General features: G+C 45.6%; 1 protein-coding gene across 6 annotated transcripts in view; it reads left to right on the forward strand.

The window, feature by feature from the left end:
* PALM2AKAP2 (PALM2 and AKAP2 fusion) overlaps positions 1–26,924 on the forward strand; it is a 463,139-nt gene that overhangs the window by 213,654 nt on the left and 222,561 nt on the right. For all 6 annotated transcript variants that reach the window (XM_084781901.1, XM_084781897.1, XM_084781900.1 and 3 more), the window contains exon 4: positions 7,067–7,197. In XM_084781901.1, coding sequence (XP_084638027.1) covers positions 7,067–7,197 — 131 coding nt within the window. The remainder of the gene's footprint in view (positions 1–7,066; positions 7,198–26,924) is intronic.

Consider the following 26,924-nt stretch of genomic DNA (forward strand, 5'->3'; position numbering starts at 1 on the left):
GCATCAAGCATTTTCTGAGACTGGCTATCAAAGGTACATGGAACACTTGCATCGTGGTAACGTTGCAAGTAAGGGGTGGGAAGGGCAGGAGGTGATGGCTATTTAGTAAGCAGAGTGCAATGCATTCTCTTTTCCTCTCTTGGGGGAAGGCTTGCATGGGCAGAATTAAGGACAGAGGGCTAGCCTTGAAAACTAAAAAAGAAAGACCCAAAGCTCCAAAGGTACTATCCAGAGGAGTACCCTGTTTCTAAACACTGAGGAAGCGGGAATATTCATAAGACAAGAAGAGGCCTTAGTGTGCCCCTGTGAAGCAGCTGTGATTGCATCTCTGTTCTGAGCCCAGCCTTCCTAAATTAGCCGTCTGGTTTCCATAGAAGGAAGAGGGTGCCTGACTCGGGGATCACTTCAGTCACCAGAAGGGAGTGAGTTCCACTTTAAATGAGCTGACTGTTGACTCAGCTGAGTAGTGAATCATGTTTCCTACCGTCAGTCAGCTTCCAGCTTGGTGGTCACCCTTTAGGCAGAGGAAAAGGCACTTAGGTTGAATTCCTTCCTGTGTGAGCATCTCAGAGGAGAGCTGCTAGCTTCCTCCCACATGACAGGAGCCTCCGCACCCTCCTGTCCACTCAGCAATGCTGGCCGTTTCTTTTTAGGCACCTAGCATGTGCCTAGGATTTTAAGTATAAACTGCCAATAGCCATCACAGGATAGATGCTCCCTCTCACGGTCTGAGGCAAACTCAAGATGGCAAGCAATTGCTCAGGGTCATACAGTCGGCTAAGTCGGGAGCCTACGTTGAACCCTAGGGCTGTCTGTTTCCATGGACAAGGCTCTTCCCAGGACACTATTCTCTTTGAATGGGTGGTCCCACTTAGGTGATTTGTCTAGATGGGGGCCAATTTCCAGAGCCACTGTCTCTCTGCTGTCAGTGTCTTTTCATGGGCAACAGAAGATTTAGACCATGTGGAGTCATGTCAAAGTGATTATTGTAGTTTCTTTAAGGAAGGAAATATTAGAAAAGGTGTCAGTAATTTATTTCATTTATTTCACCGATTTACAAAATCCCGGACACTCTGAGAGAAAAATAAATACTCTCTGTGCAAAAACAAATAGGAAAGTGTTAAAGCTGGGTTTCGTATCTACTAAGATATGATTTTGATGCTGTTTGTGTGCCTCTCCTATCTGTACTCACATTTCAAAAGGCCTGTGGAGGCTCCTTGTCATGCATTGAGATATGATGTGTTTAGGCAGAGCTGCTGGTCTCCTGTCAAAACAACCAAGTAGAAAGCAAGGCAGTGGTTCTGGCACTTGTATGTTTGCTCGCTTATTGCGATGTTTAGGAGAATACAGTAACACCACGGCTTTGCTTGGCAACTGTGAGCAAAGTCTTTATTGAAACAAATGCTTGGTGAATGAAATGCTAAGACCTTGCTGCTACGCCCCTGTGATTGACAGGAAACCTTGACATGTTGTATCTTAGGAGATGTTCATCTTTATTTAATAACTAATGTTTTTATGTAAGAATTTCTCAGAAACACTCAGAAATAGGGCCAGTAAGCAATCTGATAGCTATATTAGTTCTGCTTGTTATAAAACGAAGAGTTGTATCATCATTTCAAAAACAGAGAATAAGAACATTGTAAAAAAAAAAAAAGCCACCGAGGCTGAGTACCCCTCACCCAGATGTTTCCTCACAGCATTATGTGTGTTATAGAACCCTGACATATTTCTACAGATTAAGATTATAATCCATGTCACAGCGTCATCAGCCCCTGGGTGGAGTTAATTTATATTTACATCTGTATCCAAATATCTCCTTTTTCTCTTTTTCTTTTCTTTTTTCTTTCTTTCTTTCTTTTCTTTTTTTTTTTTTTTTTGATTTTGACTTTTATGTGTGGGCTTTTTTGAATTCTCAAGCCAAAATTTTAATACTTATGAGACTTTATCTGACATTATGTTACTTATTTTTTAATTATACTTGGGAAGATTTTCATCTTAAACGTTTGCCCATAAACTTGCCCATGTACTTTATTTCATCTAGAATTCATTTTCCTGTAAGGTGTAAGGTGAGGATAAAGCGCCATGGTTTTGCTCATAGCGAGCCATCAGCCTGATTTATTAATTCTTCCTCTCCCTCGTTGATTTAAATGTCATCTTTATCACACGCATATTTCATCCTTACACCCGGGTCCACACCTTGTGGGTCTTTTCATTCCATTTATCTGCCCACTCCTGAGCTGGCCCCATTCTTGTCTGATCCGTATAGTTGTTAATATACTGTAATATTTTATGAAGCAAGAGCCGACATTATTATTCTTTTGAAAAATGGTTTTTGGTTTTTAATCTATAGAAACAATGATTTATTTTTATTGTTTATATAATATGACTTGTGATTGTGTGAATTAAAAAAAAATAAATCAGCTGATGTATTGCACCAGCACAGACTGAACTTAATATTCCTCTTTGCCCTTTGGTTGAATGGCCAGAGATTTGTCTATTTTATTGGTCTGTTTAAAGTCCTGGGGCAGAATCCATGTGTATTGCAATATGCATTCCTTTGGGACTGCCACATTTATGAGGTGTTTATCATCACAGTCGGGTTCAAATTCTTAATATCACATCTTCAATATGCACTTGCCTTTGAGCCATCTATTCACAGGCCGGCAAATCTAACTAGAGTTTTCTCCTAGCCCAAACTGTAAAAGTTGTTGTTTTAAAGATGCCAGGCTTTCCATCAGAATGGAAGACACACACACACACACACACACACACACACACACACACACAGAGAGAGAGAGAGAGAGAGAGAGAGAGAGAGAGAGAGAGAGAGAGAGAGAGAGAGGAGAGCAAACACTAAACTGTGACTGAGAAATCCTAAGGCATCCTGATACCTAAAAAGATATAATGGTATAGTTTACTGTTTTGAAACTTTAGCACTAATTCAGATTTTTCTTGGTTATTTGTACGCATAAAATTCCAATGTTAAAAGTTTAAACATTCTGGGCCAGCACGGTGGTGACGGTACTTGCCACCAAGCTTTTCATATTGTGTCTCTGTGTCTATAATCAGAATTTGAGTGAAGGGCAAAACTCCGTCTCTTTTATCAGAAGTCTCACTTGTAAACTAAATTATGTAGCAAAACCCCAGACCAAAGCCAGATCCTAGTAGGCATAAGGAGGGAGGAAAGCACAGGACCAGGGGTTAGGAGAAGAGGATGGGGGAAAGGATGAGAGAGAGAGCGAATGAAAACGCACTGGGAAGATGGCTCAGTGGTAAAAGTGTTTTCTGTGCAAGCGTGAGACCTGGGTTGGGATCCTCAAAACCCACATAAATGCCAGGTGGGCATAATGACCTGCCTGCAATCCCAGCCTTGAAAGGCCAAGAGGGGATCCCCAGAGAAGGCTGTCTGGCAAGGCTAGCCATACTGGGTTTGAATGATTACTTCCTGCCTCTGAGGGGAAGGTGGAAAGAGCAGTTAGGCATGATTCTTGACATCCACCTCAGGCCTCAACATGGATATAAATGCATGCATGCATGCCCACATACATATAAACACATGCATACATACATGTATGCCACAAGTACATGCAAAAATAACTATTAACTGTTGCCTCACCCTAAATCTTAAGCTACTTTCTTCTAGAAAGTTGAAAGTTATCCAGAGTGCAACCATCACCCACAAATGCAGTCAATGATAAGTTTAGTCAGATTACAGATGGGCAGGTGTTTTGGAGTAAAGGATACGTTCATGAGACCACAAGAATAACACACAGGAGAACAGTAGTGTAGTCTGACGACAGGGAAGCTTTATCTAAAGCCAACATCAATGCCAGACCTACAAAGTGAAAATATTTGCTAAATATGACTTTATACAAATGAAATGCCTGATCAGGAGAAAGAGACAGAGACAGAGAGACAGAAGAGACAGGGAGAGATGCTTTGCTCATGCTCGCCTGACTCTCACTCTCCACCCAGCTCCAGATTCTTCTTGCTGTGTACCTAGATCAACTTAAAAAGTTGCTTCCTGTCAGCGACCTTAGCTGTAGAGGAGGAAGATCTGGGCAGACCATCCCGAAGTCTTCCATTGCTTTGTTAGCCTACGGTTAGGTATTTGCTAGCGTGCAACGTGTGTGTGCTCTGCTTTTCAGTCATGCATTCTTTCAGCAGTTGCTTGTCATGATCACCCACAGCTTCCTCTGCTAACCTCAGGGATGGACACATGGTACACCACCGTGACTGTGGGGTCCTCAAGGATGAGGGTAGCATGACGCCAGTGTGGAACCCATCGCTGGAGAAGCTGGAGAACAGTTATACGGTGTGAGGGAGAAGTGCAGTTGCCTAATGAATTGTCATTTCATCGGGTGCTTTTAGGCGGTCGGGCCAGAGCGCAGAGCCTCACACATACTAAGCCCATGCCTTGCCATGGTCTGTGCCCTCAGTCTCCCCTGAGTGACTCTCGGCAATCTTAAGCTGAGGTAGGATGTTCCAGCATCCTTTCTGTCGCACCCTTACCCAAAGCAGCATAGGATTTATTTTGATTACACTTGCAGGGCGCTGCCCAACACTGAGGAATCAGAACAGGAAGGAACTCAAGCGTGACCCTATAGAAATCCTGGAGGAAAGCTGCTTGCTGGCTTGCTCTCAGGCTCGCCGATGGCTGTCCTTTGTATACAGCCCAGGACTACCTGCCCATGAAATAGTATCACCCTATGGGCTGGGTCATCATACATCAATTAATAATCAAGGCAGTCCCCTACATACGTGTCCACAGGCCAGTCTGATCTGGGAAATTCCTCAAGTGAGAGCCCCTTCTTAGGTGATGCCTAGACTATATCAAGCTGAGAGTTCAAGGTAACAAAGACAGGCAGGGTGTCCCTTCTCCAGGCCTTTTAGCTATGCAGTGATCATTTATATGTGGGCAGGTTCAGGTCTTCAAGTTTTATTAGAAAACTACAGGCTAAGTACCACAAGTTTGCCTTTGTATTGTTGTATTATATTTTATCGTATTTATATAGTGTTCTGCCCGCACATGCACACCACTGTCTGCGGAGGTCAGACGAGGCAGTCAGATCTCCTGGAGCTTGAGTCACAGATGGTGGTGAGCCACCCTGTGGGTGCTGGAAATTGGACCCATGTCCTCTAGAAGAGCAATCAGTACTTTTTCCTGCTGAGCTATTTCTCCAGCCTCCAAGTTTGCCTCTTAGCCCACTGTGAGAATAATCAAAGACATTTCTACAATGGTTTATATGAAACTATTTACTAATCTCTCGACCCAGTCATCATGGCCCGTGTTCCCCGCTCTCCTCCTGCCTTCTCCTACTGGAAAGAACCGGTCCTGTGCTCTGTAACCTCACGGTGCTTCAGCCCAGGGACCATGATCCACTCACGGGTGCTCTCTGGCCCTCGACCGGGATGCACAAGAGTAGTCTCTGTAGACATCCATCAGCTGACACTTGCCATGTAATGGGCCACAAAGTGTGAGCTCCTCCCTTGCCTCTATTTTATTTTAGGGAGCCTAAACATGTTCTTGCTATGTGTTGCTTTTATCTCATTCCCCAAAGCAGTAACTATTTTTTCCCAACCATTGAACATGTTATATCCCACCCTGCAGTATATTCATACACATGTGGGACATGTGATTTTTAACATTAGCGACGCTGCTGGGATGTATGTGTGTTTTTTTAAGGGATGGCATGACACTGTACTTTTAAAAACAACATTTCAATATGGACCAGATAGTACATGGTCTTAGAGAATTTTATAGTGGGATTAGAGTTGCATAGAAAAATGTCCTTGCCTTTTTGGAGACTTGTATTCACATATCAATGTGTAAGATGTCATGGTGTTTGAGATTCAATTTGAAATGCTTTGGTGGCAGGGCTGGGTAGATGGCTCAGTGGTTAATAACATGTACAGACCTTATAGAGGACCTGAGTTTGGTCCTCAGCACCATAACCAGCAGCTCACAACTTCCCGTAACTCCAGATCCAGGGATCCAACACCCTCTCTGGAATCTTAGGGCACATGTATTTATAGATGCAGTACATTTATATATGGGTATTTACATGCACACACTCGCACACATGTGCATAAACACACACATGCAGAATTTAAAAACTAAATATTTAAAAAATGTTTTGGAGTGGGGCATGACAGCGTACACCTTTAATCTCAACACTTGGCAGACAGAAGCAGGTGGATCTCTAAGTTTGAAGCCAGTCTGGTCTACAGAGCAAGTTCCAGGACAGCCAAAGCTACACATAGAAAAACCTTGTCTAAAAAAAAGAAATGCTTTGGTAGTTTGGAATTATGGCAAAATATATGATTATTAAATCTAGGTATAGTTTCATTATAATTATTAAGTGGAGATATTATGATTACTCTGTTTTTCATTTTTTTTTTAAAACAGTGGTTAATGACAGGAAACATAGACACTAACAACTCTCATAAGGTCATACTGTCCCATGTCACCACATCAGTAAGGTTGGTGTCTTACTTCTTGCAGTTCTCTGATGGAATGTCACGTCGTCAATGAAACTCTTTAGACCCATCTCATAAATATAGCAGCACTTTCTTTACTCCTCTCCTTACTTAATGAATTCCCGCAGTCACTGGGGGGAGGGGAGAGGAGGGATTCATCTATATGTGCATGCATGTGTGTGAGCCTAAATATGTAATCACATGTATGCATGCTTGGGGAAACACACACACATATGTGTGTATGTGTGCAGAAACTATGTCTTGTTCTCTCCTTGCTGTAATAGAAAGTGTGTAAGGCAGGAATTGGTTTGGGGGTTGATTTTGGCAGCCAGAATTAGTGCTGGGTATGTGGTAGGGTCTCAATAAATACACAACTAAATTTAAAAACAAAAGAAGGTGAAGAAAAATAAAATAGTCCATAAATCCTGGTTGCTTGGCCAGGCTGAAGTAGACAGCTGTGTCTGGGAGGAGGAAAAAAAGGCAGTGGTCAGGCCTGAACTGTTGAGGGGCAGATCTGGTGTGGAAGCCCTGCTGGTCCAGACATGGACTGAAAGATGTCATCTGTTGCCTTCCTTCCTTCCCACAGTCCAAAGTGCTTCGGGAAAAATGGCTGCTGCAGGGTGTGCCGGCAGGAACAGCGGAGGAGGAGGAAGCCAGGCGCCGGCAGTCTGAGGAAGATGAGTTCAAAGTCAAGCAGCTCGAAGAAAACATTCAGAGGTAGGTGATTCCCAGCCTGCAGTAACCACCTCTCTGTTCTAGGGGGCGCCCTCTCCATGCTGCCACCTTTCCCTGGGGCTGTAGAATTGCCTTCCTAAATAAGATACTGGTGTTGCCTAACTTTTCCATGTGAATTGGAGTTATTCTTCATAGTACTAAGGCTGTTTGGTCTGTAACACAGAACAGAGATGTCTTCCCTGGCCGATGAAGTATTATGAGCGGTTTACCCTCCCCAAATGCCCTCTTTTGAGTTCTTCCATCAGCTTTGGCCTTTTTTTCTTTGTGGGTCCAGCTATCATGGCCACTATGAAGGGTTTCTGCATAGATTTTCCACGTGCGGTCAGTTGAGACAGGAGGACTGTGGCCAAGGCTCTTGCAATTGAGATGGAGAGAGCATAGGAAAGATTGGGCTCCTAGCCTGAGCTCTGTAGATCGATTTTGTGTGGCCTCCTTGCACCACGCAGCAAGCACATTGCTCCCCTGACTGTCTGCAACCAGGTTCTAACTACTTTAATATAGAGAACAGGCAGCCTGCCTATGGCCAGGACACTGGTCAAGTCCACTGGGGAATCAAAAATACGGGTTTCTCCTTAGCAACTCTAGGCAACCCAGGTCTCAGGACCACCCTAGACAGAAGTAGGAGTTGAGGATGGAAGGTGCTGTGTGTACAGACCTCAGAACCAAGTCTTCCCATCCCATCAAATTCTGCCTAAGACCTTCCCTCTGGCTCTCCATCTCCTCCTGAGGCTGAAGCAAAGGTTTGGCAGGTGCACCAGGAGGCAAGAGAAATCTCAGTTCAAGGCCAGCTTAGGACACAGTCAGATCCTGTCTCCAACAAATTAGCCAAGTAACTAAGTGGCAGGTTTCTGTAGAGCAGTGAGTGGTTCTCGACCTGTGGGTCACAGCCCTTTTAGGTGTCCATGACCCTTTCACAGGGGTCATATATTTAGATATGCTGCATATCGGATATTTGCATTATGATTCATAATAATAGCAAAAGTGAAGTTAGGAAGTAACAACAACAATAATTTTATAGTTGGGGGTCACCATAACATGAGTAACTGTGTTAAAGGGACACAGCGTTAGGAAGGTTGAGAATCACCAGTCTAGAGGAACAAAACTGATAGAATAAATATGTATTCATGGGAGAGTTATTAGGTTGGCTTACGTGACAGTAGACCAACAATGGCTGGTTCCCATGGGAAATACCATGAATCTGGTAGCTACTCAGTCCACAGTCTCTATCTGGCACTGTAGGACTGAGGGATTCTGGGAAGAATGCTGGCTTTAGTCTACATTTGGAAGCCCAGAGAAGATGGTGCTACTGTCAGTTAAGGGATGTGTTGTTTTTAAAACAAAATCCCAGAGTTCAATTTTATCAATAAAGACTCAGGAGCCAGATGCTGGAGTGAAAGCTCAGAGAGGCAGAGAAGGAACCCAGCTGACCTTGCTATTCCACAGACATCCCAGAAGGGAAAAATCCTTTCTCCTTCTCTATGTTGCCTTCAACACAATGTCCCTCCTACCTCTGCTTTCTAATGTTCACTTCCTGTCAACTGGTTGCTTGTACCACCTCTTGACCTAGGGTTAATTTTATTTTATCCTGGGTACAGAAATCTCTTGGATTAAAATGTTGTGCCCAGATCGCTAGATCCCCAAAGACCACCAGGAGTCCGAAGCTATATGCAAAAGAAAGGAGCTTTTATTCAAACTTGAGCTCGAGGGCCCTCAAACCTCACTGACAAAGCGCATCAGTTGTGAGAGCCCCGAACTGTCCTTAGGCAGGATTTTTATTGTGTTTACAGCAAGAATCAGGAGTTTCCAGTTTGGCAGCTATAGGATTGGTTGACATCTAGCAAGGTTGGGTTGACACCAGGGGATGGGTCGAGCCTGACCTCCAAATGCTTAAGCAATCTGTGTATAACATCTGGGAATGTTAGGTACTTTCCTGCTGTCCCCGGTTGGCTCAGGCCTACGATGATTCTTTTTCTGGAACAGTTTGTGGTTTGTCCGGCAACAAAGGTGAACTCAGGGACAGGCTCAAGGTGGTGCCTGCTGACAAAATGGAGTCACATTGAGCCACACCACAACTAGAAACAGGTTTTCCCAGCACACAATCTTGGGGTTCATGGTGCGATCAAATATCCTGTAACAATAGCAGCAATGGGCTAGGTGAACTAGTCAACAAGAGCGAAGACAGACACAAAGCAAAGCACGGCTTCTTCGGTGTCCTTTGAGTAGGCTGCCACCAGAAGGCACCGCCTATATTTAGCGTGAATCCTCCCACTTCAAGCACCTTGGTCAAGAAAACCCCCTCACAGGAGTGGCCAGCCGCTTGCCTTAGACTCCAGATCCAGCCAAGCGGACAGATACCGTTAGCGATCACACAAACAAAGCAGAGTAGACCAGCTGAGCCACTATGTGCTGTTGATGCCTGGAGCTAGTGAAGACCTGAGGCAGCCCAGAGACTCCAGCTGTGCCACGAAACAGATGGCCAAGCTGTGTGGAACCCCAAGGCTGAGCCTACGCTCCTGGTTTGCCCAGTCCCCGAGGTCCCTAGGGACCACCCAGAACTGCTTATCTAACTGTTCCTTGTGGGAGACACGCTCAAGAAGGAGTTTGAGGGGAATGTATGTATTTGTATGCACACACACACACAAATACATATGTGTATGTGCACATATTCATGCATATGCACACCTTTGGGAGCACAAAGAGTAAAAGCTACACGGTTAGCAGCCGTTGTTACACCATATATACAAGAAAGGAGTAAATTCTGTGACCTTTTCTGTTTGTCTAGTGGGCTTGAGCAGGAATGGTTGTTCTTATGGCCCAGGAGTTGATAAGCCACTGGCAGGCGGCAGTGGGACCCTGGAGAGGCTCATCCAGAATGAAAGCTTAGTTCGGGCAAAGTCGACCATTGACCATTGGAGTGTGCTGTGAGAGTTGGGGGTTCCATGGGCGTGGTCAGCCACAGCAAGAATAGAGTAGATCTTCCCACCTTTGAATCCAGAGAATGATGAGCTCATAGACAGGTGTGCGGGACCTTCTTGGAGCCCATTGAAGAGTGACAGGGCCAAGACCAAGGAGAGAAACCATAGTTGGCGGTAGATGTGGGCCTGAGTCAGGAGATGCTTTGCGTGCGCCTGTCATGGTCCTGCCAGGCACTGGCCTCATGGGCCCTGGGTGTGTACCAGGGTTAAGTGCTTTGTCAGGGCTACGGCTGTGTATTAGCAAGGCTTCTCTTCCTCCAGGCCTCCTGACAGAAGGCATCCTTCCTACTCTGGAATTTGATTTCTGCTCCCCCCCCAACTCCCTCTTGTATTCTCGCCCCTGTAGATTGCGCCACTCTTGTGCAACATGCTTGGCATCGGAGGTGTTCACAGTTGGGAACTCAGTTTCTTTTATTTCAGAATCTTTGCCTAGATACAATGAGATACCTTGGGGATGAATCACAAAATGTGATTCATACACAGACCTTACACATAGCCTGTAGGCAGTAGCTTCGTACAATATATTTTAGTAATTTTTCATTTGAAGCAAACTGTGTGTGTGTGTGTGTGTGTGTGTGTGTGTGTGTGTGTGTGTGTGTGTGTGAATCCATTGGAAGGAAGGTATGGAAAGGTCGGAGGTCATGAGCATTCTGCTGTGGGAACGTTTCCATTTCTAAGCCTTTAGCTTAGTATGCTCAACTCATAAAGGTTTCCGTGTCTTTACACCTCAGTCCCAAAGGAAGACAGGGGGTGCCATCCCTCCTACTGTAAGGAACTCTCACTCCCCTGAGATACCCTCCGCAGTTGCGCACGGCTGAGGTCGGCCTCACAGAGAGCTTTTGGAATAGCTGTTGGGCTCATGGTTCACATAAGCTCCCTGCAGTGTAGACAAAGTCTACGGATCAGCCGCAGGACTCTGGCTGAGCTCGGCTAAATGGCTCTAAGATGTAGGTGGGATACATCTGCTTTTGTTTTCTGTGCACCAACAGGCTAACTGGCTGCTCTTATTGTCTTTCTATGGCAACAGCAGAGGATGCGGAGAGCGGGGCAGAAACACGGTCTATGCTTAGAACTGTCCGTAAGAGAGCTGCTAGAGCATGCTGGTAGCCACGCCCGGTCAGGGAGAGGAGACAGAGGGTCCACTGTTGGTGGAAGAAACACAGAAAAGAGTAGGGTAAAAGGATGGGGGTGGGGGGTGTGAAGAAGTCCACCTTCCACAAGCATGATTGTAGAGCTGAAAAGGAAAACTGCAGAAAAATAAGAAAGAATACAAACTCACAGTGCAATAGGGCAGAGGCAATGAAAAAAGAGAATAAAGAGAAAAGTAGAGGTTTGGGGTTCCTGTCTGTACTCTGACCTTTATTGAACAGGAAACCCAGAAGTGGCTTACAGACATGATGCCACAGAGCCCCCAATAAAGGAATTTGTACAACAAAGCACTGCTGTGTAGGTCTTTAGCTTTCCACCCACTTTTTCTGAGTCACTCCCTAGAAACGCATTCGATTCTCTTAAAGGGGACACGTGGCTCTGTTTTCAGATGCTAAAGTAAGCCATCATGTCTGTAAGCCACTTCTCTGTACCCTGAAAGTGGAAGCAGAAGGATGCGGCAGTTCAAAGGTCACCCTAGGCCAGCAGAGGCTACATGATACCCACCCTCCATAGAGACTGGGATGTAGCACACTTGGTAGAACACTTATCTGGCCTGCACAAGGTCCTGGGTTTGAACCCTGGCACCATGTGCACTGGTTATGGTGGTGCACATCTGTACTCTCAACACATGAGAGGTAGAGGCAGGAGGGTTAAATCTGAGGGTCGTTTTCTGCTACCTAGAGAGTTGGGGGGGGCAGCAGTCTAGACTGTGCGAGACCCTGTCTCAAAACCAAACCTAACAAATCTTAAGGTAAGATAGAACATGATAAGCAGAAAGCACGGGTGGTTTCTACATGGAAAAATGAGGATAAACTTGAGTCATTTCGTTTTGAGAAAGAAGGGGTGATGGCCCAATGGAACCTCAAGTGTGTATAGAATTCGGGTGGTGTCTTACTTTTTTCTGATCGGGTCAATCTGAACACAATAAGAGTTAAAATAAAGCATGAAGACCGCATGCACTTTGACAGGGCTATGTCTCTGAACATCAAGAAAGGATGAAATTGCGCACCTTTTTAGCTCTCCACAGCTTGGGGCAGTGTAGGACATTTCAGGCCTTTAGTTGCACTTTCTTCCAAAATGTTATTGATATATATTGGTGGCGACTTGGTATGGAACACCTGCCCTTCAGAACTGTTGCTGGTGGTGATTAGATTTTTCAGGCTAGCCTATGAGGAAAGAAGGGAGGACAGAGGAGGGAGGGAGGGAGGGAGGCAAGATGAGGAAAATATATCTAGAATATTACATTTTGGGCAGCAGAATTACCTTGGCGAAGTTTTAAAAAATAATTCATAGGCCTCATTCCAGAAATTTGGATTCCATGGCCCAAGTAAGGAGCCCCTGACTGAGTGGGTAAGAGTGCTTGTCACCAGACCTGATAACCTGTGCTCAGTTCTCCGTATCTCTATGATAGAAGAGAAGTGACCCCAAAGATTGTCTTCTAACCTCCACATGAGCACTGAGGCACGCGCTTGCCTTCCCACCCTCACTCACCCACTCCCACACACAATTTATAAATGTTTAGAAAATGCACAGCCTATTCCATACTATTATATGGTACAAGGAGGACCGCTGTGCATGGAGAAAAACAGACTGAAAGATTCAGCCCCTAACATGGAAGGCCTGGAAATCAATAAGACTGAAGGCATGTAGCATGGCTCTTGATTTCAGGCTGACTCTGGCTTTGACTCAAGGACATTTGAAACCACCTTTGGGGAGTCCTGTAAGAAAGAGCAGCTAGCCACAGAGCTGAGTCCCTGACTCCTCCCCCCATCCTGACACACACACACACACACACACACACACACACACACACACACACACACACCCCTTATGACAGAGCTCTCTTCATTTGAAGTTCACTAGAAACAACCTCAGCTTTCCAGGCTGATAAAGATACAAGTCAAGAACATTGGCTGCCTCTTCAAAGCCCAGAAATTTCTATTATTTTTTTTCAAGATTGGTAACTGAAATTGTAAGTGCTATGGCCTCAAGTCATGTCATCAGGGTACCTGAGAAGGAGGGAGAGCCTTGTTACCATAGCAGATGGTTTCTCATTGCTTGCTGCTCCTCCTTGGGCTGTGTCAAGATTTTGTTCTCGACTTGCCGGTGAGTGGAGATCAATGAGACCAAAAACAAAAAACAAAAAAAAACTTTATACACATTTCTTGTGTTTTAAAAACAAATCTCAGATGTTATCATCTGTGTGCACTGTTTCCTGTTGGAATACTACACTGAGGAATCCCAAAGACAACTATTATCAGCGTTTCACTGTGTCTCTGGGATCATCACACAGGACCTCACACTGGTGCTCTTGGAGATTCTTAGGCGGCCAGATCTACACTAGCTTGCTCTGTTTCATATCTGCATCCATCAACAGGACTTGTTGCTTGCCTTGTGGGGTTTTTTTTCTTCCACATGCGTATCTTTATAATTTCAATAACGAAACAGTCTAAGAGAGGAAAGATTCGTTTTGGCTCCTGGCTTCAGAGGGGTCGATACGTGATTGTTTGGCTTCCTGTATTTGGCTACACAATCATAGCGGTAGGTACCCATGGTAGTGGCTGTCTTCATGATAGACAAGCAGAAAGGATGGAAGGTTGGTACTCAGCTTGCTTTCTTCTTCTTCTTCCTCCTCCTTTTATTCCATCCAACTCTCCCAGCTGTGGAAATATCTGGAGCACACATTCAGGATGGCTCTACATATAGCCCAGTTGACCATGGAGCATACTCATCATAAATTAGGCTTTACTCAAAGCTAGGATGTGTTCCTAACTTTCTCTGATTGATGATAAATACATAGAAAATGTGTTCCTCTGTCTCATCCTTTGGAATTACCTCAGCGAAGGTGAGAACACTCGTGGAATATTGAATGAAGATGAATGAACTCGCTCAGCTCTGCAGGCAATTCTTCGTGTGGCCGGGCAAGTCTCTCCATGTCTCTGGCCTCTTTCCTCATCTCTTCAATGAGATGTCTCTTGGGATCTTCTATGCCATAACATTTTGAGAGTCTCTCACTCGAGGAGTTGGCTAGAGAGCTTTTCTTTAAGCAAACATACCTGTGCAGACAAGTCCCTCCTGTGGCAGGAAGTGGCTTTGGATCCAGGTCAGAATGTGGTTTAGGTTCTCAGGAAACAACAGGCCCATTTGTGAGTAGCCAATTCACTGTAGAGATGACTGACTCGTCCGGACAGTTTTCAATGCAAACACAGGTCACATCACATAGTCACTGAATCAAATTCTGGACCCTGACTTGCTAACCAGGAGCGGGCCATGCTGCTTAGAAACAAAAACAAACAAACAAACAACAAGATAACAGTGGGCTAGTGCACATTTTCCCTTGATGCTTCTGGTTTGTAGGAATTCACTTAATTCTCTGCATTGTTAAGCTTCTCAGAACTCAGATGGTGAGCACCTGAGGCTGAAGTCTGTGTGTGTTTTTCTGTGGGGTCTGGGAACCACCTAGACAGCCCTCACTCACGGCTGTTCTGGAACCAGCACCCACGAAAGTGTTCTTTGAAATGACAAGGAATGCTTGCTTGGGATTCACTGTGTTCTCTGTACTTGCCATTTATAAGCTCTCTGACGTGCTGTTCTTTTCAAGCAGGGGTGGGACAATCCACATTGGCTCTGTCTGTGCTGTCTCAGCCTGGGGTCCTGTCCCACGTGCGCCATGCTCCCAAATACAATCTATTTAGAGCTGCCATTTTCCCAAGCAAAACAATACTATATACTACATGTGCTCTGAACTACACAGCAATTTTATATTCTAGTATGTATTCTCTTACAAATATTATTTTTATGATAAAATATGCTGGGCTGGTTTTTTTTTTCCTAAAACAGGGTTTCTCTGTGTAGCTCTGAATGTCCTGGATGCACTCTGTAGACCAGGCTGGCCTTGAACTCACAGAGATCCACCCACCTCTGCCTCCCAAGTGCTGAGATTCCCAGGTGTGTGCCACCGTGCCTGGCTTGATAAAATATTTTGAGACCCATGATACTAAGTGAAATCCTACTAACTCTCACTTCATACTGTAGGGAGACGACAGGCAACACATTCCTCCTCGGCCCCATAAATGTATCCTACTGAGCAGTGTATTGACGCACCCTGACCTGGGAGGTGCAGGCTCTAACCACTCCCTAGGAGTTTTCATGGCTGTCAAGGCTGCCCTCTTCAGGTTCATGCAGGGAATGCAGGCTTCACTTCAAGTGTAGCTCTCTTTGGTCTCTTTGTAAAGCTCTTTGCCTCTGAGAGTATCTTCTGACCTGAAGACAGCCTGACTCTCTGACAGAGATGGCATGCCCTCTATAAAAGCCTCCCAAGTGTAGTGGTGCCGAATCTGCATCTCCAAATTTGAGCAGACTCAGAGTCCTGATTCTGCACGTATGAACTGTTTGATCTTGACTAACCGTGTGACTTCTCTGAGGCTTCGGTTTGTTACCTGTGCATTGATGAAAACAGTGCCCACCTTGCCAAGTAGGTACACAAGGGTCCTGAGCATGTGTGAAGAGCCAGCTACAGAGAGCCGTCCCAAAGCATGAGAGAGGGTTACTGTCTGTCCCATCTCTCTAGGACAGGGCTTCTCAACAACACAGTTGACATTTTAGGGCCAATAATTACTTGTTACTGGAGGCCATCTCCCACATCGCATGAAGTGTAACGGTATCCATGGGGCTCGGTGTAGGGATAGTTTCCGGTTGCACCATCCCCCCACCAACCCTAGTTAGTACAGTAAAATGACGCCAGGTCATACTAACTGTCCCTAGTAACAAAGTCTCTCCAAATAGAGAACCGCATATAAAGTTTTCTGTCACTGTGACAAAATACTTGAGAAAATCAAATTCACGGACATGTGGCTCCATGGTCTGTGGACCTGTAGTGAGGTAGAACATCATGGTTGTAGAGCAAAGGTGCTTTCCTTGAGGTAACCAGGAAGCAGAGATCAAGCAAGCTCACTTATGTAGCAAAGTCCCTCCCCCAAGGCCTGTGAAGCTGTGACTCCATGAGTGGATCTTTATCTGACTGTTAAGTCAGAGCCCTGAGGCTCACCTCGGAGCATAGCTGGGCACTGGAGAAAAGGCCTTTAAACCAGACAGTCGTGGGATGCGTAATCTTAGCACCTGGGGAGGCTGAGGCAGGAGGATCATGAGTTTAAGGCCATCGTCCTGAATTACAGAAATGAGAGCCTGTCTCAAAATTCGAAACTGTTTGGGTATAATATCACACGCCTTTAATCTCAGCACTTTCGAGGCAGAGGCAGGTGGATCTCTGGGAGTTTGGGGCCAACGTGGTCTACAGAGTGGGTTTCAGGAGAGCCTGGGCTACAATGAGAGACCTTGTCTTGAAAAACAAAACTCAAAATGGGAGGGGAGCGGTGACCCAGAGCACTGGTGTGGATAAGATAAAAATCCCCAGCAAATACTAGAATACAGAACCCTGACACAGCTCTCAGGGCAGAGGCACCAAGTATTTCAACCACCTTCAGGCATCAAGACCAGACAGTCAGCTCTGAGTTTAAGGGAAATGCCTGCCTTCCTTCTTCCCCCACCGTTGTGCTGGCTTTATGAAGACAGTCATTTTAGAACAACTCAGAAAACCACAGACTCTTGAACATGTGTGAGTGAGCCAGGGGGAGCAGGAGTCACTGACATTCTCTCCTCAAAAGCTGAAAGTGACCCCATGCAAGCTTCACTGCTGCAGAGGACCCTGGGGTGAAAACTCTGTTCCTGCAGTCCTTGGCCTCTCTCTGGTCCCTGCCCTATCTTCCTGGGACAACACAGAAAAGACCATCTTTATAGACAGTGGAAGCCTGGATGCTTACGGTTGTGTCAGCTTTGGACACTAGCACAGGTATGGGAGCAAGACCTCTTTTTTTTTTTTAAGATTTATTTATTATTATGTATACAGTGTTCTGTCTGCATATACACCTACACTCCAGAAGAGGGTACCGGATCTCATTATAGATGATTGCGAGCCACCATGTGGTTGCTGGGAATTGAACTCAGGACCTCTGGAAGAGCAAACAGTGCTCTTAACCTCTCTCCAGCCCAAGACCTCTTAAACTATACTCAGCTTTTCAACGTGACTCATCCTGTCACAAGCACTGTGCCCCAGTCTGGTTCTCCAGGATCCATTAGAACAGCTGTTTTCAACCTGTGGGTCATGACCCTTTGGGGGGAGGTCTCATATCAGATATTTACATTAAATACTGAATATTTACATTATGATGCATAACAGTATCAAACTTGCAGTTATGAGATAGCAGTGAAAATTATATTATGGTTTTGGGTCACCACAACATGAGGCCCTGTATTAAAATCTTACAGCATTAGGAAGGTTGAGAACCACTGCATTATAGAATCACTTTGTTTAGTGTTTAGTAATTTAACATCTACAACTATGAAGATGGTGTGTACATTTCATCCATAGACTGAGCCCACGCAAGAGCCTAATGTGAGGAATGCTTGCAGTTTCCAACCCTTGGGAGGGTCGCTCCAATGGAAGGAATTGGGCAAAGTCAACTTTTTTGATAGCTGAGTCCAAGCCTTTTGGCTTATTATTGACATGTCCCAAGTCTCTCCTCTTCAACAACCTTTGAAAATAGAACTTTTCCAATTTGAAAGCCTTGCGTGCCTATAGCTTCTAATACCATTTCTTACCCTTCTCCTGTCTTGGTAGAACGGGAGTGTTGACCCTTCTGTTGACAATCTCTCCCATGCTTTTTGCTCATCGCCTGTTCTGAAGGTGGAGTGAGAAGCACAGCGTTGCTCTGCTGCTCCGGTGCAGTGCACAAGGGTGGGCACTTTCCAAAGACATATGTTTATTTATCCTAACAGTTTTAGAGTCACAATTTTTTTTTTAAGCAAATGGTGGTGTGCTAATTCTGGTTACGGTCCCCTGATGACCTCACATCCTGTTAGAGGATGTCACAGCAGGAATGCATGCAAGAAGAGATGACAGTCTTAGACGTGAGTGCAGAGAGTGATTCTCCAACCAGGACCTCTCACTCATAACACCTGCATCTTACAGGAACCAGCTCAGAATTCGCACAGAAAAATACCTTAGTCTCTTTAAAGGGCAGGCCTCCCAGTGACCTAAACAAATTTACCTAAGCCCAGCCCTTTACAGGTCTTACCTCACTCTCAGCACTGTGACACAGTGGACTAGACTTCCAACACAGGTACATTGGTGGACATACCATGTCCAAACTAAGGCACGTGGTCTCAGTCCTTCCCTGTGACAACATGGAAGTCTTATAGTTGAGTCTGGTGCCCACAGGAGAGCAAGGCAAGCTTTGAATGGGGAATGGACCTACATAAACAGGCAGACTTGCTGTTTGCCCTCAGACTAGGACCTTTCCAGGGAGCAGGTGGAATACAGAAATTCCAGACCCCTTCCTCTGTAGAGAATCCAATTTCTTAGCACACTCATGCTTTCCACTTCCTTCTCCCACCCAGAGCGATATCCAGGCCCCCTCACTGAAAGCTGCAACCGTAAACCTTGGCACTGAGTAGGAGCTCCAGGCTGAGTGACACACAGGCATGTGCAGTAACGGGAAAGTTGAATAGAGGGCAGGTGAACCAGTAGTATGTTTATCAAAGTTGTAGCTCTTTTCCCTTTTTGAGATTTTTTAAAAATGTATTCAGAACACGTTTTCAGCTTTATTTGAGTAACAAAGTGTTAAAGGATGGTGGCCTGCGTGTGACCTTCCTAAAAGCCATGGCAGTCATGGGACCACTTGCCTCCTGCTGACCAGAAGCCTTTCCTGCCTTACTGCTAGGCCACTTGGTCTCCTTGGAAACAGAATCTCTACTAGAATAAAACCCACCCTGGGGATGATGTCTGAACACTGCTGGTGTCCAGAGAATTCTGGAGACACTCCAGCAAGGATGCTGCCCTTGCTATGCTGCATGGCACAGGCACCGCCGTCCGTGCTAGTCTGTTGTCTGTTGATGTGCCAAAGCACTGACCAAGCCAACATGAAGGAAAGAAAGGGTCTGTGACGCTTATGTGTTCATATTGCAATCCATCCATGACTGAGGGACGTCAGGGCAGGAACTCAAGTGGGACCTGGAGGCAGGAAGTGAAGCAGAGGCCATAGAGAAACACTGCTTACCGACTCACTCCAGACTCACTTTCCTGTGCGATTTGATTTATAAACAGGTGCTCACTATGTAGCCTTGGCTGTCCTGGAACTCAGTACAGACCAAGCTAGCATTAAACTCCAGGAGATCCACTTACCTCTGCCTTGCTAATACCCTTGTACCCACCCACCCACCCCATCCCCAGTTATGTACCACCATACTAGCTACTTTTCTTATATCCCAGGCCTAGGAATGGCACCGCTCACAGTGGGTTTGTGATGTTGTTTTTTTAAGTTGAAAATTGCCAAACTACATTGTATACATGAATGAAATTGTCAACGACTTTTAAAGCTTAGTTTTTTGTTTTTGTTTTGTGTTGTTTTTAATGTATGACTTATGGGTTCTTTCTTGGTTAGACAAGTCTGTACCAGGCTGTCATAATCTAGGGATGGGAATCACAAACAAGGCATTTGAAAACTTCTCTTAGGGCAATTGGATGCTGCTGTGGTGTTGAAGGGGGTGCTCTGTGTCCCCTGTGCTGAGGACTGAATCCAGAGCTGTGAGTCAGTGCTGTCCCACTGAGCTGCCTCTCCAGTGCCTCTCCAATACATCCATCTAACAGAACAGGGAAGGGACAAGTTGGGGTTTGTCACAGTCACACAGTGCCATGAGCCAAGCGCCAGTATCATCTGTGACGGACTGTGATAAGCCCTAGTGACCACAGAGAGTTTAAGAAGCGTGCCTGGTGTGAACTGAATGTCAGAGAGGTGACCGTGTGCTCACAACTCACTTTTCTTTCCTAAATGTTACAATAGTGCCATTGTCGTTATTTTATGCCCTTTTTGTTTATCTCAAAAACTAATCCCCTCCTCCCCCACCTCTCAACTTAAAGGGGAAGAAGCTGGCCATGGCCATGCCCAGAGGACTCTCAGAATACCCCATCTGGCCAGGCATCCATCCAAAACTAAACCCAAGTGCTCCATGTTCAAAGCCTCCATTCTGTACCTGGAGTCACCGCCATAGCAGACCCACAGCCCCTGGCACAGGTCTCCCACAATCCACCTTGGCATCCTGAGAGTGGTTTGAGCAGCTGTTCTAGCACTGTGACTTAGGCCCTGTTAGTCTTCCATCCGGGGAACTCCACTCTTTAAGCAGATGGTGGGAACCTGAGATGTTGATGTTTTAATATTAGCCCTGCAGATATCTTGGTTCCTAACCCTGAGAAAAATGAGTGAATGTCCCAAATGAGTCTGTAAATGCAAACAAAAACAAAATTTATTTTCCCTGGGGATGTCCCAAGAATTTCTGTCAGGGTGCAGGCGGGAGCCTGGAGAGAGAACTCGGTCTGGGAAAGAAGAATGAGGTTTGCTCTATTTGGTGTGAGATTGTGATGCTTGAAAGTTCATCCAAGGACATACGCCTTTAATGCCATCACTCAACGAGGCAGAGGTTGGAGGAGCAAAGTCTGAGTTCAAGGCCAGCCTGGTCTACAAAACTAGTCCAGGACAGCCAAGGCTACACAGAGAAACTCTGTCTCAGGGAAGAAAACAAAACAAAACAAAACAAAAGTTCATCCGAGGGCTCTTTCAAATCCCAACCCCATCCCCCACTTTCAGGTGAGACTACACTCTCACCTTTTCAGGGTGGGTGGTGACGTGACACAGTAGTACAGTTCTTGTCAAGAACGTATAGTGCTCTGGGTCCAGTCTCCCACCCTTGCATGACTAAATAAGTAAATAAGAGGAAACAGTCAATGACCATGACAGTATTAAGCCTAGCTTCCTTGAGGCACACTCCCTTCAGCTGCTGAGTCACTGGGAGGATTTTCCTATCTCCGGGACAAGGCACTGGGATTCCATGTGTGTGCTGTGGCCAGTAGATGTGGACACAACCTTGGTAACATCACAAACAAAGAGGAGATGACTTACTAGGGAGATCACCTGTAGGTTTCTCTGTTCTATAATAAGAGTATAAGGATACACTTAAAAAAAAAAAACCAAACAGAATAGCAGGCTGAACAGAAAGGCCACATGAAAGCAGTGGCATCTAACAGTTACATGCTTCCCACCTGCCCCAGGTCAAGCTCCCAACATGTCACCTCCAAGTACAACATGACCTGTGCGTACACATTGAGGATGCCCTATTGTTCTCCTATACTTTCTATCCACACCACTAGAATTGATGAGGAACAGATCTTTGGGGTGCTGGATTCATAGTTATGCTCTGATGGATGCTGGAAATACCACTGGCCTGGACTAGTTTCCGTTCACAGTCATAGGAGATGAGTGTCCTTTGTCAGGACACATCACTGTTAGTTGAATTACTTCGCCTTCAAGAACAACAACAAACAATAACAAAAACCCATTTGGTTGAAAAACAAAAACCACAAGACCACACTTTGCAAAGACCCTAGGGATGTCTGACTGCAGTGGCAGCTTGTTTAAAATGGGTGCTTCCCACCTTCAGATTCCCCTCTTTGCTGGTCAGCGTGTGTCCTTTTTTTACAGTGTCTCTACCTCCCATTCATGACTCTACCTGTCAGTGGACTGACTGTGCTTGCCAAGTCAGCAGTGACAGCTTAGTGGCTAAATGCAGTGGAGACTTGAATTCTTGTCTTTGTTGACTGAGGTGGAAACTGTCAGTTGCTTCCTATTTTTTCCGTGTGACAACCATTCTTCTTGGTCTCTCAAAATTGCACCGTACTTGATTTGCTGTATCTTCTCCCTCTCTCCACCTGTACAATGTTTGCTGGTCCTTAGATGCTCCTATCTTGGCATTGCCTCATAGTAGCCTCGTTATCTCGGAGTAAAACCATCTGTTGCTATGGTTTTGGCAATGTGAGCATTCTTCCACCTCACTTTTTGTCTTCAGTTCCTCATAAGTCATCTTTGCCTCCTGTTGCTGCTTTTTGGATGGTCTCCAAGCACCTATAACTCAACATATCAAAGCATGAGTTCAGGTGGCCATGGTGGCACCAGCTGTCTAACCCAGCCCTTGGTAACCTGAAAAGGATTGTGGGTTACAGACCAGTCTGGACTAATTAAGTGAGACCTTGTCTCAAGCAAAAGAGAAGAGAAAAACAAAAACTAAGGACTAGGGCAGAGCTCATTAGTGGAGTAGTTTACCCCACATATGCAAGTCCCTGGTTTGATCAAGTACCACAGAGCAAGAGTCAAAGTCATTGAACTCTAATTGGTTTCTTCTCTTTGGTACTAAATTTCATTTAAAAGTTACAACTATTCTCATAGTTAGGTAGGACAAAAATTGGAGCATTGTCCTTTATCCACCTAACCAGTTACTTTAATTTTATATGATGCATAGCTTTTGAATTGTTGGCTCTTACCACCACCACCACCACCACCACCACCCCTACACACACACACACACACACACACACACACACACACACACACACACACATACACACACACACACACACACACACACAGCCATGGGCCTGAGCCCAGGCTATCATCTTTTATGATTACTACAATAGCTTCTTGTCCAACCCCACTAGGGTAAATTTATACCTCATGATTTCATTTCCCCTTATAACCCTGCTTCTCGTCCTCATCTCTACTCTCCTTGGGCCACTTGGTGTGGCTTAGAAAGCCATTTATGATGGGATCTCTGCTGCTTTCTTTGGTCTTATCTCCTATGGTTCCTCCTGTTACTGACCACCCAGGAGCCATCTGCAGTTCCCCGGAAGTGTGCAACTCCTTGTGAGTCCTGTTCTTTGGACATAACTTCCTCGAGTTCCAGGAACTCTCATCAGCTGCAGCCCTCTTCGCAAGCTTCTACAGGATGCAGTTTTTTGCCAGGGCCAGTAGAACACGCCTTTAATCCCAGCACTTGTGAGGCAGAGGCCAGCTTGGTCTACATAGCAAGTTCCAGGACAGTCAGGGCAACATAGAGAAACCTTGTCTTGAAAAACCAAAGAGAAGAAAGAGAAAAGGAAAGAGAAAGAAAAAAATGCTGCTTTCCGTGATCTCAGTGGCTTCATGGTTTAAACCTAGTTTGATGGTCCCCAAAAGCATTTTTAGCTCAGAAATTACTACGTCGGCATATGAGAAGTGGTGTTTCTTCTTTTTTAAAAAAAGATTTATTTATTTATTATTATGTATACAGTGCTCTGCCTGCATGTACAACTGCTTGCCAGAAGAGGACATTGGGTCACATTATATATGGCTGTCAGCTACCATGTGGTTACTGGGAATTGAACTCGGGACCTTTGGAAGAGCAATCAATGCCTTTAACCTCTGAGCCATCTGTCTAGCCTGAAAAGTAATATTTCTTTCCTCCACTAGCCTCAATCCCCTGGAGGTACTGAGAATGTAGCCCTCATCTTTGTGCTCTCAGATCCACGGACATTCTCTGGCTCAGTTTCCCTGCTATTTACAGAGGGAAGAAAGAAAAGGAAGTTCAAGGGACATGGCCTGGGTGTTTTGGGTGTAAATGCTGTGCAGAGCTCTCCGTGCCTAGATACTTCCAGCTGAAAATTAGACCCTTGTCTCACACTTTGTTCAGGCTCCTGTCGCCCTCCTGGGACTACAGGAGTGTCATTTACCTGCCTCCATTCCTCTGACTGATATCTAATCATCACATGAACTAAAAGAAAAAGATGTTTGCCTTGGCATGGTTTTCATTTATCTAGAAGCAGACACAGAAACCTCTGCATTGCCCAGAAGGGGTTGATATAAAATTCATTTGGACTAGGATTATTAAATAAGGACTCAGTGAGCATCATGGATACCAGTGGCTCAGTGCTAGAAGAGAGGTAAAGACCTTTTTACCTAGTAAGTGTTAACGAAGTGCTTATGGGGAGGCAAAGACAGGCTAGCTATGTAGGGATCAAGGCAGCAGTCCTCCTCTAGACTGGAATCCCAGTCCTAACAAGAGATGACTCTGCGTACATTGTTCCTTATCTTTGGATAAGAGCACTCCCAAATCTTCTGGACATACACTTGAATTGAGGTTGCTAAATAGGGATCTACTGAGCACATACATCCCATAATGACAATGTAGTTTTGTCCTCATATAGAACCTTCTTTTTTTTTTTTTAGAGACAGGCTCTCATGATAAAGCTCACACTAGCCTGAAACTCACTATCTGGTCCAGGTTGGCCTTAAACTCATGGCGAGCCTCCTGCCTCGGCTCCCAAGTGTTGGGATTAGAGACATGTGCCACCATAGGAAGCTAGACGCTTATAAGAGATGATAAACACCTGAACCTTTAAACACCATGATTGATCTATTAAAAACAAGTAAACAACAACAAAGAGTCAGGTTTATTATGTCTCAATTGGAAAGGGACACTGGGATCAGAGAATATAAACTATGAAGGCTGCACTGGGATGTGAGCTGAGATTCAGCATTGGAAGGACCCAGACTAGAAAAGGAAGGACCTTCCTGGACCTCATCAAGGCTTTGGTCCCTTTCGGGCCCCAAGCAAAGTCCCAGCTCTAGAGCTGAACTTGAGTTGCTGCACGATGATGCGTTTAGGCAGCAGGGGCCATGCGTGTGTGGGAATGGAGCTGGGAGTGTCAGTCGGGTCCTGGGGATGTTGTGTGCAGACCCAGCCCACTGGCTATTCCCTGCTCTGTCACCTGCTGTAAGCAGCTGATGGGGCCAAGATTCACCTGGAGGCCATTGTTTTCTGTGTTGTGTTGATTCTCCTTGGAGACGAAGAGAGGCATGGAGACGGAAGTGTGAACGGGAAGTGTGAATGGGGGTCTCTGTTCTCACACAGCGCTTCTTCCATGAGAAGAGTGGTTATCCCTGGAGACGCACCTTCCCCGGAAAGGTGGTAATCTCAGACCAGAACACAGAAAGGGCTCCAAAGACAAAGACAAGAGGAAACAATCATGGAGGGCTTTGGGTGCTGAGTGGAGGTGGGTGGAATGTTTCCTAAAGAGCAGGCAGCACTATTCAAGAGTTCCAGAGTTATATCAAGTCAGTGGGTGCCACTAGGAATATACTTCAGTGTTGCAGATAGAGCCAAGGTTGGGAGAGAATTCCAGGGCAGCCTGGGAAACCAATTAGCCAAGTAGCTACTTTAGGTTTGAGGAAGACACTGTACCAACAATGGATGTGCCAGGACATCAGAACACAAATTAAGCAGGTCACTCAAAACACCCTGAGGTCATCATGTCTGAGACAGTGGCAGCATGTCTGAGAAAGAAGCTGTCCAGAGCTATGGAGAAGGTGAACCTTCAAGCCTCTCAACCAATTCAACCATGCCTCTTCCTTCGCTCCCCTCCCCCTCCCTTCCAGCCTCCCTCTCTCCTCTCTTCTTTCTGCCCCAGCAGTATTATGGACCCTCATGGAGTCCCACAATAGAGCAGAGATTTGTCTTTCTCACAGGTTCCTGAAGGCTGAGCAACGGCGTTTTATAACCTCTGTGTCACATCAAAGCTGCATACCTAGTTAAATTAACCTAGTTAACTTCTGGAGAGCTTGGTCCAGCTTCTCGGCCCACCTACAAAGCAGGAGTTAACACTACACATCTCATTTGTTTGTTTGTTTTTGAAACAGGGTTTCTCTGTGTTGCCTTGGCTGTCCTGGACTTGCTTTGTAGACCAGGCTGGCCTCGAACTCGCAAAGATCCACCTGCCTCTGCATCTCCAAGACCTGGGATTAAAAGCGTGTGCCACTACGCCGGGCTTGCACATCTCATTTGCTGGTACAAATCTTAATATAGTGGCACCTGGCACACAGGATCCTCCTCATCATCACTGCCCCCTTGTCTTTCTCTTCATAGTCATCAGAGAGCCTGTCCTCTGGGGATTCTGTCCCTCTCTGGCCAGAGCAGAAACTTTATGGGCGGGATGCAATTAAAAACAGCCGCAGCCTTTCATTACAAAACCAACTCACGCACCAGTCCTTTTGCATTGCTTGGAGCCCCTGAGAGACAGTGCGGTAAACCATCAGTCTAATGCAGCAATGTTGCTGGATACCTCAGGAAGCTGTAGGCAGTTCTTGGCCAGGTGAGCTGTCATCACTGACTTCTTTAGAGGCACTGTTTGTGTTGAGTTTAGTCTTTCATGAAGGTAGGATTACTTGTGAACTTATTTAATTCTTCACAAGTTAGGAGTCCCACAGCCAATCTAAGCATCTAAAATCTAAATCTCAGACTGTCTTTTATTGTCCCCTGGGCCCTGCTTAGACTGTAAATCCAAAGTTGCCTGCCTGGGAGCCATTGCTGTTCAGGAAGGATCGCTCTGTCTGCAGGGAACAATTGCACCCTTCCATGGTACGGAGAAGAGAGCATGGGGGTGTGAGCACGCACACCCATGGGTGTGGGTCCTCGCTTGTTTCCATAGAAACCTAAGTATGCTTCATGCATTGCCCCATGTTAGGTGCTGGGGTTACTGAGATGGCAGAAGCTCTTAGGCTCTTGTGCCATTAGCTTCTTCTCATGTTTGACCCCATGGACCATTGTCACTCTTGGTCTAGATCACTGTGCCAATTGCACAGATTAAAGAGCTGTTCCTTAAGTAGGGAA

Source organism: Acomys minous (genome assembly GCF_964271855.1).
Source record: "Acomys minous genome assembly, chromosome: 1".
In the NCBI taxonomy this organism is placed as follows: domain Eukaryota; kingdom Metazoa; phylum Chordata; class Mammalia; order Rodentia; family Muridae; genus Acomys; species Acomys minous.